At 52.1% G+C, this 11983-nt stretch overlaps 1 protein-coding gene across 1 annotated transcript; it reads right to left on the bottom strand.

Moving 5' to 3' along the window:
• Nucleotides 1-1300: 1300 nt before the first annotated feature.
• KMO (kynurenine 3-monooxygenase) lies at nucleotides 1301-11885 on the bottom strand. Its single transcript, XM_052793700.1, has 15 exons — nucleotides 11744-11885; nucleotides 10464-10533; nucleotides 8779-8876; nucleotides 7722-7811; nucleotides 7427-7475; nucleotides 6578-6665; nucleotides 5755-5920; nucleotides 5160-5231; nucleotides 4491-4612; nucleotides 2955-3102; nucleotides 2423-2480; nucleotides 2245-2327; nucleotides 1871-1972; nucleotides 1724-1783; nucleotides 1301-1522 (listed from the first exon to the last, which is right to left on the bottom strand). The coding sequence occupies exons 1-15, from the start codon at nucleotides 11795-11797 to the stop codon at nucleotides 1355-1357; spliced, it is 1428 nt and encodes a 475-aa protein (XP_052649660.1). The 5' UTR covers nucleotides 11798-11885; the 3' UTR covers nucleotides 1301-1354.
• Between the last annotated feature and the right edge of the window lie 98 nt (nucleotides 11886-11983).

Below are 11983 nucleotides of genomic sequence, written 5' to 3'. Positions count from 1 at the left end.
AGCGTTCATTGGAGAAATTACAGCAAAATCCTGTCATTGTTGCCAGCATCTCCCATAGATACAGTGCCTGGGAAAGATGCTGGCCAGAGGAACGAACTGTCTTCTACACTAATTTGCCATCTATGTCCTGAAAGGTGCTCCCCTACAAGCCAAGAATGACTCACTAAATGATGCAAAGTAGTTCTTGTCCCTGCCCATTTGCTGGCAGCTCTATGTAAACCACCTTAAACAAAAGTGGCTGTACCGCATCAGATCAGGGGTTAATTTGGGCCATTTTGCTGTCTTCAACAGTGACTGTGAGGGTCTAGGGCAAGGTGAGAAGAAGGAAAGTGTGTCTGATACTCCCCCCAGTACTATCCCAGCCTGCAGCTAGTTTTGGCTCAAGGACCCCCAACTCAATGTAGGTCCTGTGCACCCTGCACCTGGCTGCACAAAGACAGCAGAGGTGCCTGTAAGGGCTCTGGGTCTTGGGTGGAATGCCCATTGCCAGGGACCCAGGCAGAGGCCATTACTGGAACACGAAGAGACTATCTCCCTCCCCCGTCAGCAGCTGCAGGTCTTACTGCTGGTGTAGTGTGTGCAGTACAAGTACAACCACATATGTGCTTCAGAGGACAATTAGAGAAAATCAATGAGAGATCCAGACTTGTTCAAAAAGAAGTATGATCGGTAATTGCATTAGACAGAAGTATATGCTAGGGCGCGGGCAAAAGCCCAGAGGGCAAACAGTGAGCTGAGAAGGGTCCTTCAGGCCCCTGGTTTTGCTTTAGCCCAAAGGCTTGGTGGTCTCTCTGGGGAGACCTGCTTGCAAGTCAGTATTTCTCAGCTAGGTGTGGCATGGCCGTTTCTCCAGGCTTTAAGCACTGCCCCAGGACATCCTTTCTTAAAGTTGTTTCATTTCCACCAAGAATAACTGAACCATATTTTTTTTGACTTGGGGTGAGGAGGAAACCGGCCGATTTTCAAGTGAAGATGTTGACTTGATTTTGGTAAGAGCAGAAGTCAGCAGTATGGGCTGGGACACCCCAACCGGTTCAAGTGGCCATCCTGCTGGCTGGGAGGGCACGCGCTCCCCCCATTACTGCACACAAAACCCGCACCCAGCCCATGACACACTGCATCACTCGAGACAAGGCTGCTGAGATGAGGCAGAGATACACCTGAGCCACTGCAGGGGCTCTCTGGGCACTCTGTGCCCCAATGGGCTCCTCTTACCCGGGGAGAGGGACCACCACTGCTCCCAGGAGAGGAGCTGCAGGACCTGCCAGGCCACATCCCAAGAGAGTCAAGATCACTCAGCTGAGGCAACAGCCCATGCCTTCACTTTTATTACAACCAGGAGCTCCCCTTACATTTAAGCCACTTGTGCGCCAAAGGGAAAATTTCCAATATTCTTGAGATAATGGGACCAGCCCCACAAGTTTCCCAGGCAGACGTCCAAGTTCCGTGCCACCCGCTTTATGAGCAGGTAGGTGCCACACAGTCCTGCTGCCCCCATGACAAAAAGCCCTCGATTAATTATCTGCAAGTGCAAAGAGAAACCCCAGTGTCATCAGAGGTTTGTTCCTACGCTGCAGCACCAAGCAAAGTCTTCACACCTGCACCCACCTGGCAATATCCCACCACCAAAGCTCCCCCCCTGCAGCTGAGCAGTGCCAGCGTGCAGGATGTGGAGCTCACGAGGCTCATGGCATGGGGAGGATGGGCACCACCACCGACCAACCTTTTTCTGCCATTTCCAGCGCTGAAGTGCCTCATGGTAGCGAATTCTGGTGAAGGTCACCTAGGAGGGTTGCAGGAGCATGTCACCACCTCAAGGTCAGCCAGGAGGAGCTAGCTCAGGCAGCAGGGACCGAGGTGCTGGCCTTACCATGGTGTACAGCGGGACAATGGTGGAAGGCATGAGGATGTGGAGGAAGTTGTCTACGTGCTTCCGGAAAATGAACCACGTTGAGTTCACGTGCTTGCGCATCTGCAACAGGGCAACCATCACCCCTTTGCAGGGTGTCTTGGCAGAGCCCCCTGCATTTCGCTAGCTGTCCCACTGCCTGTCCTGGGGGTCACTGCAGGGAGCAGAGCCTCCCTAGCCCCAGCAGCATTCCCAAGGAGCTCTTTAGCCTAAGTCTGCTGGAATGAGAGCCCAACCAGAGTCTTGCCAGAGACCCTGCCCACTGTGTGCATCCTAACAAGGTGCTGCTGTGTGCATGCCCCATGGGACCACAAGTCTCTGTGCGGCTCGCCTACCTCTATGTAGTTGTACATGGCTAAATCTGAGATTGCGTGGTCATCTGGCACCCTCAGCCTGGAGAATTCAAGGAGGCAGGCACCTGGGAGAATAAAGTGGCAGCTCACGGGCAGCTCCCCAGCAGGGTATCCAGCTGCCTTCAGCTGCAGAGGGATCCTCCCTGGCCAGCTCACTCACCAAGGTCATTGTGGAACTGGTCCATTAATTCATCAAAGACCAGACAATCCTCAAAGCCCTGGGAGGAAAATTAGAGGGTAAATAGGCAGAAGGAACCATGTGTTCATGAGAAGTGCCCTCACGGATGCTTAGCTAGTGTAGCTGTTTGCATGCGCAGTGTCCCACTGACCACAGCTTCAGAGCAGGAGTCTTACTCCAGGCCACTCTGCCAGGGGTCTCGCAGAGAGATCCAGGGGCTTACCTTTCCCAGCAGCCTGGGCCTGGTGTGCTGGACCCCCCTCCCACGCAGTCCTCTGCCCCATGGGAATGCAGCACCACTGGCCTCATCCCCTCTCCTCCCCACAGGACAGCCAGGTCCTACTGAGCAGCCAGGTGCTGGAGGGGAGTTCCAACACCTGCCAATGCTGAGGACATCAGGCTGTGGGACAGGCCAGCCCATGAACTCTATGGAGCTACACTCTAAACCCAGGCATTTCTGGGTGAAAAGAGTGGGGACCCAACTGACATAGCCCAGGGCCAGCCATGAACTTACTGCATTCATGCCCTGTCCATAGAAGGGCACAACAGCATGTGCGGCATCTCCCATCAGCACACATCGGGAAGCAAGGTGGTAGGAAGAGCACTTCACAGATATCATGGCCTGGGCTGGCAGCAAAAAGTAATCGTGCTTCAGCTCTCGCCTTCAGGCAAAACAACAAATACTTTACTTGTGGGACCACAAGAGACAAGAAGAGCAAGTCATGCCATGTCCAAGCTCAGGAAGACAGGGCCACGGGCACTGTCAGCATTGGGATGCAAAACCCAAGCCTATTCACTAGGCTATTTGTGCTGGTAAAAACGTGGAAGCCAGCAAACCTATTTCATTAACTTGTGCCTATGGACCAAATATTTTGTCTGCAGGTTTTAAGCTCTGCACACAACCTGACCGTGAGTAAGAGTGTAATCAACATCTCAGTCCTCTTACCACAAGCAGTGGTAGATGTCAGTCACTGTAGGAAGGCTATACCGGAGGATACCTAAGTTTATATGAAGCCCTGTGATACACTCTCCTTTAAGAGGAAAGGAACTGCCTAACGCAGCGGAGACCCTTCCTCAGCCCAAAAAAGCCCGTAACAGATAACTATGTTGCAAAGCAGAAGCATTAATAGCATGGGCTGGAGCTCCCACTGGCTGGAACTTTCCTCTTTACAGGAAAATGAGGACACACTGAACAGAGCCACAGCCATCAGGACGTGTGCTGGAAAGGCTGGTCCTGGTCCCTGCTCCCACTGGGGCCCCCAGGAGCAGCAGGATGCTCTGGCTCCGGTGCTGCTGCCCTTCCTTGTGCTCTTTGCCCAGCAGTGAGAGGGTCCCCACTGCCTGGGGAGCAGCACGCCACTGGGAACTGCCTGTTCTTGCGTCTCACAGCTCTGATATTTGTTTTAGCCGTACAATCAATAAGTGCCAGACTTTGTTTAGTCAGGACAGTGGGCTTTTGGGGTCGTTTTTGTTTTTGCCAAGCCCAGCTTTTCTCAGTCTGTTAGCTAAAATCTCAACATTTGTGCAACCCAGCTATCTGAACAGCGGGACCACCTTCATGCTGCTGGTTTCAGTGTGCAACCCTTACCTTCGCTCTAGTAGACTCACTTTGCTCACCCACCTCTAATGTCAAAAACCCACAGCTTATGAACAGCTAATCCCTCCCTTGAGTTCAAAACCTTTAACAGCAATACAAAACTGGCAGGAGTTGATCTGCTCTTCGCTCCTGCAATGGCAGGGCCTGGGCTGTGCCTCCAAGGGACAGAGCAGTGCTTCAGTGTGACTCCATCAGAAACTGCCACAGGATGGGGCTGCATCCTGCTGCTGAGCCTGCTATTCCAGCGTGGACGCAATGCGGACCCCGGTCTGTTCGCTCCCCCTCCTTCAGACCTACAGGCCATGGGGATACACCCCAACAGCATTCACAACCCCTTGGGCCGCCAGCTTCAGCGGAATCTCTGTCACTGGGACCCCAAGGCTGGGTGGGGATGCATCCCCTGGCTTCATGGCACTGTGTTGATGAGCAAGAAGGGGAAATGGGAACACTTACTCTCCGATGAGGGGGATGGCATCTGGGAAGTAGGTCTGGAAAAAACCCAGCACTTGCTCGCCTGTTGTGAGCTTCTCAAATTCCTCAAAGGGCATGAAGAGCGTGCAGGTGAAGGACTTGTCCTGCCAGCCGGGGAGGAAGGTCAGAAAGAAGCCCAGAGGCCACAGAGAGCACCTGACACCTGGAGCAGCAGCTCAGCGCCCAGCCTGTCACCCGTCAATCGCAGCAACCCACCTGCGCAGCGGGGACGAGCACCCAGCCACCCCATTTCCCATGGTGGGCTTGCACATGCTGGGGGCAGGCAGGGGGGAGGCAGAAACAGGCAGTGTGTGATCTGCCAGCATGGGTCTGGCACGCTGCCCTGGTACTCCTGTATCTGCTTTATAACATCCAGCTGCAGAGAGCTGGTTTTCAGGGGGTTCACGTGGGCTCGGATGCATGGGCAGAGAGAGGTGGCACAGGTACCTGCTCAGTGGTGTGGGGCAGGGCTGGCTCTGGGGGTCCTGTCCTGCACACCCTCCCCGGCTGCGGGATGCCTGGCACAGGCTGGGGGTACCTCCTGGCACCCTGTTGGCCCTCCCAGTCCCTGCCACATGCCTGCCACTACAGCCAGTTCGTCCCCACAAGCTCCATCCCATGCCCCAAAGGAGCATGGACATTGGTTATCACCATGTTGGGCAGTGCAATCATCATGAAGGTGTTTCTCGGCCAGATATGGAGGTAGTTTGGTTCCATGGCAAACTGAAAGAGAAGGAAAATTGCCTTGTGTCCCTGACCTGCCCTGCTTAGCTTCCCTAGCCCAGCCTCTGGTTCCCCTCCACGCCAGCACACCAGTTCCCATCCTTTGTCCCATGAGAAGTCACAATGACCACAGGGCCCCATTCTGGTACCTGATGCTTCAGGGAGACACAGAGCAAGGGCAAGAGGAAAGGGTAGGAAAGATGGGCAAAAATCTGCTGGTTTGCAATTGCTGATGTCCTCACAGACAAGTCCCTGAATCCCCAGGACCTCTCAGAGCTAGAGTTAATCCTGCTGTTCTGGGGCAGGCTCTCCAGGATTTTTACAGCCAGGTACCAAGACATTGGCCCCACCACTGGAAGAGGAAGAGATGCCTGCCTTCTCCTAGGAAAGTTTTAATCCCTTGGCTGAGCCCCAGGCAAGAAAGTAGCTTCTCTAGAGCTGCTGTAGCAGAGCCGCCATGAGAGGGGAGCAGGATGTCCCATCTGCAAGGGTGGGTAGCAGCCCCTGGGAGAGGCACACTTACGTCTCCGTCCTTGGGAGGGATGGTCAGCTCCATATAGCCATGAGGAATGTACTCATGACTGTAGTTAAAGCGCGTTTGCCTCATGAACTGCTTTCTGACTGTTGAGAAGGCTCCATCGCATCCCACGATGAGATCGTAGATGAATTCCAAGGGCCGCTGGTCAGACCTGAAAGCAAGAGAGTCTCCTGGATCAATCCTGCTGTAACTCCAGGCCAGCTGTGCACCGCTGCACACAGTGGTTCTGCCTTTTGCAAAATGCCGGGGACACCTCCAAATGTTATTAATCTTCTAGGGTGAGGGAAGATTGGCTTTCACTGACTAGGAAGCTCAGTGTTAGGATAAGTAATTATCCTGTAGGTTACCAAAAGCATAACTCTGCCAGATCTGCCCAAGAATGCAATAGGCGCTGTTGGGATAATGCTGCTATTTCATAGAGCCTGCATCCCCAGGTGGACAGGGTGCATGACCAGAACTTAACACAACTATGAAACAAGGTCATTAGCTTCCCTCCCTGATGAGCAATCTGCCCCTGAAAACCAGTGCTGTGGAAACTGGCACATTTATTCCCTGCACAGGACATCAAGCATGTGTCTAGCCTGCTGCCAGGCTGCTGGGGGGTTAGCGAGTTGCTTAAACGTTTTTTAGCCTCCCCATGAATCCTGCTTTGATGTGTCTCCTTTCCAAAGCTGACACCAAGTTTTGCCCGCTCAGGAATAACATGCTAGTTTCAAACTGAGATTGCTCAATTGTTTGAGGTTTTATGAATGATTAAGCAGAAACTAACTGAACACAGCACTTGATCCCGGGCTTGCGCAGGGACTACCTTTGTATGGTTAACTTCCCCAACTCTGCGTTGCACCCCAGGAGCTTGTGTCCAAAGTACAGTTTAGTGTTGGAGTACTTCTCAGCAGCTGTGAAAAGACAACTAAATATAGAGGCTTGTACTGTGACCCTGAAAATATTTCCAAGGGATCCCTAAATTATAGGGACTTTTGCCATTAAAGCAAATAAGATTGCTGTGTTGAGTGATGGGTGGCAGGCCGGGCACGCTAGGACTGCATTTGGTCAACTCTGCTGAATACTATTTAAAAAGTGAGAGGAATCCTGCAAAGATTTCTTCCCTCCCCGCAATGACATGAGTCTTTGATCTGTTTCCACTGTCACTACATTGTATTTCAGGATGGGATGATGTGCCTGTAGTCAATGGGAAATTTGGGGAAATTTGGCCTGGCCTGATTACATACTTTGCCGCAGTTCTCCAATTTCTATTTGTCTCTGTACAAGCAGAGGTTGTGGAAAATGCCACGAACTGTGGCAAGGCTGAGGAGATATCTATCTCCTGCTTTGGCTGGTGAAGTTCTGGGAGCAGACACTGGTGCCAGGAGCCAGGGAGTGGAGGCAGATCCCACTTGAGGGCAAATGCGGAAGAGCTGCATGTGCAGAAGAGCCTCGGGGGGACTTGTTTGAATATCCCTTTGTATCAGACAAGCAGCAGGAAAACAGCACAGATTTTCTTCTTAAAAACACACCTAGTTCACATTTGCACTTTCTGAGAGCCAGGTTATGCAGAACTCACAGGCAAAGACAGCCTGGGCCCAAAGTTCATGGGGCAAACCCTAAATCCTCGGTGAACAGGGTGTAAAAGTGTTTGCAAATAGACCTGGCAACCTACCTGTTAGCAGCTCTCTGTTTAAGTTTGCTCTGTCCACAGAGAGAATGTACTGCAAGGCAAACAAACACGGGGTTCAGGAGGCATTGCTGAAGGATGCTCTGCATGGCCAGATGAGAAACACCACCCTCTCCAAACAGCCCTGCTGAAACCAGGGGTCATGCAATCCCCTTCCTGCTCACAGCATCCTTTCTAAGAGCACGAGCCCCAGGCTGTCCATCACACACAGCTATAAACGCCTTCAAAGACCCCTCGTGCTCTGCGAAGCATCTTCACGGTGGCAGCATGACACCAGTACCTGATTCTTCTTCCCATAGGGGATGGAGTACTTCTTCCCTGAAGGTGTATGTATCCTCCTTGCCTGCATGGGAATGCCTTTGGACACAATCTGAAATGGAAGGGAACACAACCCAGCCTTCTGGCCAAAACTGATTTGCTGAGGGGAAGGGACAAGTTACCAAGCACCATCCCCACCACGCACCGTGCTCCAGGCAGAATGGGATGGTCTCTGCTCACACATTTTCATGTGGTTATCCAAGTTACTGGTGAAAACTTTACAGGGCTCTCAATGCCAAGTCACTACATTTTACTTAGAAGCTCATTCTCATAAAAATCAGGGGGAAATTATTTTTGGGTAGAAGCGACATGAAAAGTCCCAGGGTGCTGGACAGGGCAGGGGATGACAGCCAAATTACATCCTGGTGCTGGGATATGAGCTGTTGAAGCCTGGGCTCTTCTGCAGGGAGCCGGGGGCCAGGAGATCCCACCACTGCCAACAGCTGGATGTTAAACGGTAGCGAGCACCCTGCAGAGGAGTGCTGGGCTCTGAGCCAGCTGTGCTGTGCAGAAGTCGGTGTGCACAGATTTCAGGGGTCAGCCCAAAGCTCAGGGTTTTGTGGGAAAATACAAATCCAGGCATGTCAGTGGGGAAACCGGCCACTTTTATTGCATCCTGCTGGTACTCAGCTCTTTTGGGAGTCCACCTACTCCTGCCCAATTTGCCCTCACCATCCAGGAGGGAGGAGAACACAGCGTGGAGGCAAACTGGAGGGTGGTGTCTAAGTGTTGGTCTCCCAGGGAAGCACCCTCTGCCGCGAGCAGGGCCCAGCTGCCCAGGGTTGGGTGCTGCCCCCAGGCTGGGGTGATCCCCGTTGGCAGCTGTGCCATGAAACAGTGGAGAGCCTCGCTGCGGGCATGCAATGGGAGAGGTCTACCTCCACCCTCACGAAAGCAGAGCTACCCCTTCAGTGGACCCTATGTGCTTGGGGAGCAGAAGAGAGCCCGTCCATCACTGGCTGAAGTCAACAGCTTTTTAACCACAGAGAGCCCACCACCCACAGAAGCTGCCAGGGTACCTGCTCTTCCATCCCCACGGCTCGGAGGGCTTGGCGTCCTCTGTGGGACAGGGCCAAGTTAATGCTTCTGCCACGGGTAAAGCTGGCCACCCGGATATCTGTGTGGAAAGAGCAGTTGGTTATGGAGACACCAATATCACAGTCTGGTGTGGGCGGCATCTCCTGAAATCCCTGCAGTGATAGCAGGCAGGGCAGTGGGGAGGTCCCGACCCCCTGCTCTGCGTGCAGAGAGGACAGGTATCAAAAGGCATGTTCAGATGTCAGGAAGGTGGCTGAGCAGCTTTGAGGGCTGCTTCCTCCATGCTACCTCTGGAAGAAGCAGCAGCAGCCAAGTGCTGCAGAGGGAACGCCGGATCCTGACAGCTCCCCACAGTGCTGGAGGGCACATTATCACTAAGAGCCATTTCCCCTCTAAGTGGAGAGAGCTGAGCGATGAATGCCTGACGCTTCTGCTGGGACCCACAGACTGATGCTTTTTGGGACACTGGCAGGTCACCTTCCCAATTGCTGTTCAGATAGAAGTGTCTCGGCACTGGCGTGTTCCTCCTCTGAATGGCCTCACTCAGGCTTCCTGGGTTGTCTGGCCAGTGCCTGTGGCAGAACCTCATCCCAATAGCTTTCAGGCTTGCATCTCAGCATGAGCAATGGGCCAAAAACTGGGGCAGAGCAGTAAAATCCATCCAACTCAGAAGACAGGTAAGAGCAACCAGAGGCTTTTTGAACGTGTGAAAGTTGTAGCATATACAACATCCAGCAAAGAGTTTAACAGTTAAACCACAGTGAGAAGCCGTCTGCTCTTGCTCTGAGCCTGCAGCCTGCTGGCATTGCTTGGGGCTGGCTGCTGTGACCCCCCCGTTTCTGCGGCAGGGACCCAGAGCTGTGTGCAGGACTCGGGACGGGCCCAGCCAGGAGCTGTGCAGCAGAACTGCCCATCCCAACATCTGCCTGAGTGGGAGCAGGTACCACAGAGACCACATGTCAGATGGGGCTTCCTCTTCCCTTCACTGCACATTCAAGTTGAGTGTCAGCTTCCATGGTGTCATTCTCATCTGCTGCTTGGCTTGCCGTTTCTGCCCAGGTTTTATTTGTCTGTCAGCTGATAGACATTGGAGGCAAATGATTTCTCTCCCTTTCAGCTGGCACCTGGGCTTCGAATCATCATTTCTCTGTTGTGGTGTCCTGTGGAGCTGGAGACTTCCTGAAAGCATTCCATCTCTCCTTCTGCTCCTCTCACCACCAGCCCTCCTCACCACCGATGTCAGTGGTTACAAGTCAAGTGGATGTTTTTAACCCTAACAGAGATGCTGCAGCATTAACAACAGCTGTAGCTTCCAAACTTCTGACCCAGCTTGGTTCAACAGCACTGTGCTATAATTCTTCATGCAGAGACCATTTTTCAAAGGTGAGGATTTCAATCAATATTTAAGTCAAGAATGTAAAAAAGGGTTTTAGTAGCTGAAGGGTGGGTTCACACAAGACAACGTATTTCAGATAAATGCTCCTCCCCACCACAGGAGCTAAAGGGAAGAGTGAAAAGAACATCCCCAAAGTACCACACTTTCAGATTTCATTTTTCTTCTGCAGTTTCAGTGAGCTCACACAGTTCTTCTTTTGCTTCTTCAAGAACTGTTATCAATACAGGGACAGAAACATTAATAAAGCAGTAATGATCAGGCTGAACTTACCTTCTCTGGCTTCATAAACGTCAACATGGAAACCTCGTCTAGCAAAGAAACAGGCATTTAATGCACCCACCTACAAGAGAAGGATCAGGAATGGTGGATAAAAAGTTTCACTAGCAGCTATATCACAGATCACTACTGAGATGCGTCAAGGGAAAGCAGCAGTCAGGGAACACAGCTCAGCATATATATAGGAAGACCCTTTGATCAAGAACCTTAGAAGACTTCTTCCTGAAGAGAAGTCCTCTTTTACCCCAGATGTGCCTGCAGAGCCCCCAAGACAAGTGTCACCCATCAAAACTCATCATACAAAGTCATACCAAGTTCAGGGCTTGTTTACATGCAGTGATTAATTGCAGCCGGGCTAAGCCCTTCAGCCAGAGACAACAGGAGCTGGTACAGGCAAGCTCCCTGCTCCTCTCCAGACTATACTTTCCTCAATAGAATTCAGGATGCTGCAGCTTTCCGTTGGGAACACAGTGGGGGAAGCTAGACCTGTGCAAAAGCAAGATGTTACCTTAAAAAGGACAGCACACATATGTCCTTCTTGTTATTTAAATGGATGGCTGTCTTTTTCTTGTTTAATTTCCATCCAATTGCTGTCAGAACTACAGACTCTTATGTCATCTCTCTTTTCCAGCAGCACAGGGGCCAAGAAGCTAATGGCCAAAAAACCAAAAGAGAGATTTAGATGCTGCAATGCTCCATGCTGTCCTTTAGAGTCAGACACTCTGCAGGTAACAATGGAGGAAAACCATTCTCAGACAAAAGTGGGCAGAGGAAGGCATTTCCTCTTAGCCTGGTGTCTACCAAGTCACAGTCGTCACGAATCATTTCATATTAGTGACTTGGTTAAAGCCAGAAACAGCTGAGGGGCAGGAGGATCTGACAGCCCAAATGAGGACTGTTATTTAGTGTACCTGGGCACCATTGCTTGACCTCCCAAACCCCTTCCTCTGAGAAAAGGACTCTCAGCAGCAGGATTTATTTGCGCACACCGTTAGAGGCAAGTGCCAACCACAGACACGCATTGCGTCTCTGATATGTCAGCAGCAAAGCTTTCCCTCGAGGGAAAGAGCCGTCCTCCTCCTACAAAGTCCTAGCTGCTCAAATGAGCCTCACTGCCTCCCACAGTGGGAACTTAACCAACTCCTCCATAACACCCCATCATCTGAAGGAGGAATGATTTTAAGAAAAACATTCACCCCACATCCAAGCAATGCTTTTACAGCTCCGGCTCCCTGGCAAACGCAATCACACAGCAGCCAAATTGCATTTCCTACCAGACCACCGCCGACAATGGCGACCCTTTTCCCCTGTGGGTCACTGGGCTCCATCGCTGTGGCAGCTCCCAGGTCACAGGTTCTAACTGCTGCGTCTCCACTCCCTGTCCTGCTGCACTGCCCTCGCCAGTGGGGAGGAGAAGGGAAAGGGTGTGAGCGGCTGAGTCACGCCTGCGTTCTTCTCCCCTGGTTCATATTAAAGTTTAACTCCCAATGCAGAGACTGTCGGCGAATCAGCCT

Source organism: Harpia harpyja, chromosome 7, assembly GCF_026419915.1.
Source record: "Harpia harpyja isolate bHarHar1 chromosome 7, bHarHar1 primary haplotype, whole genome shotgun sequence".
Classification (NCBI taxonomy): Eukaryota; Metazoa; Chordata; class Aves; order Accipitriformes; family Accipitridae; genus Harpia; species Harpia harpyja.
Note: the sequence above shows the minus strand (reverse complement) of the source record. Positions and strands in the feature narration are given on the sequence as shown.

What these genes read in the sequence shown, in the direction of transcription:
- KMO (XM_052793700.1), bottom strand. Translation starts at nt 11,797, where the DNA reads ATGGAGCCCAGTGACCCACAGGGGAAAAGGGTCGCCATTGTCGGCGGT. An exon ending in CCATGTACAACTACATAGAG is followed by an intron (nt 1,973 to 2,244) that starts GTAGGCGAGCCG and finishes GCCCTGTTGCAG; the next exon opens with ATGCGCAAGCACGTGAACTC. An exon ending in TTGTCCCGCTGTACACCATG is followed by an intron (nt 1,784 to 1,870) that starts GTAAGGCCAGCA and finishes CAACCCTCCTAG; the next exon opens with GTGACCTTCACCAGAATTCG.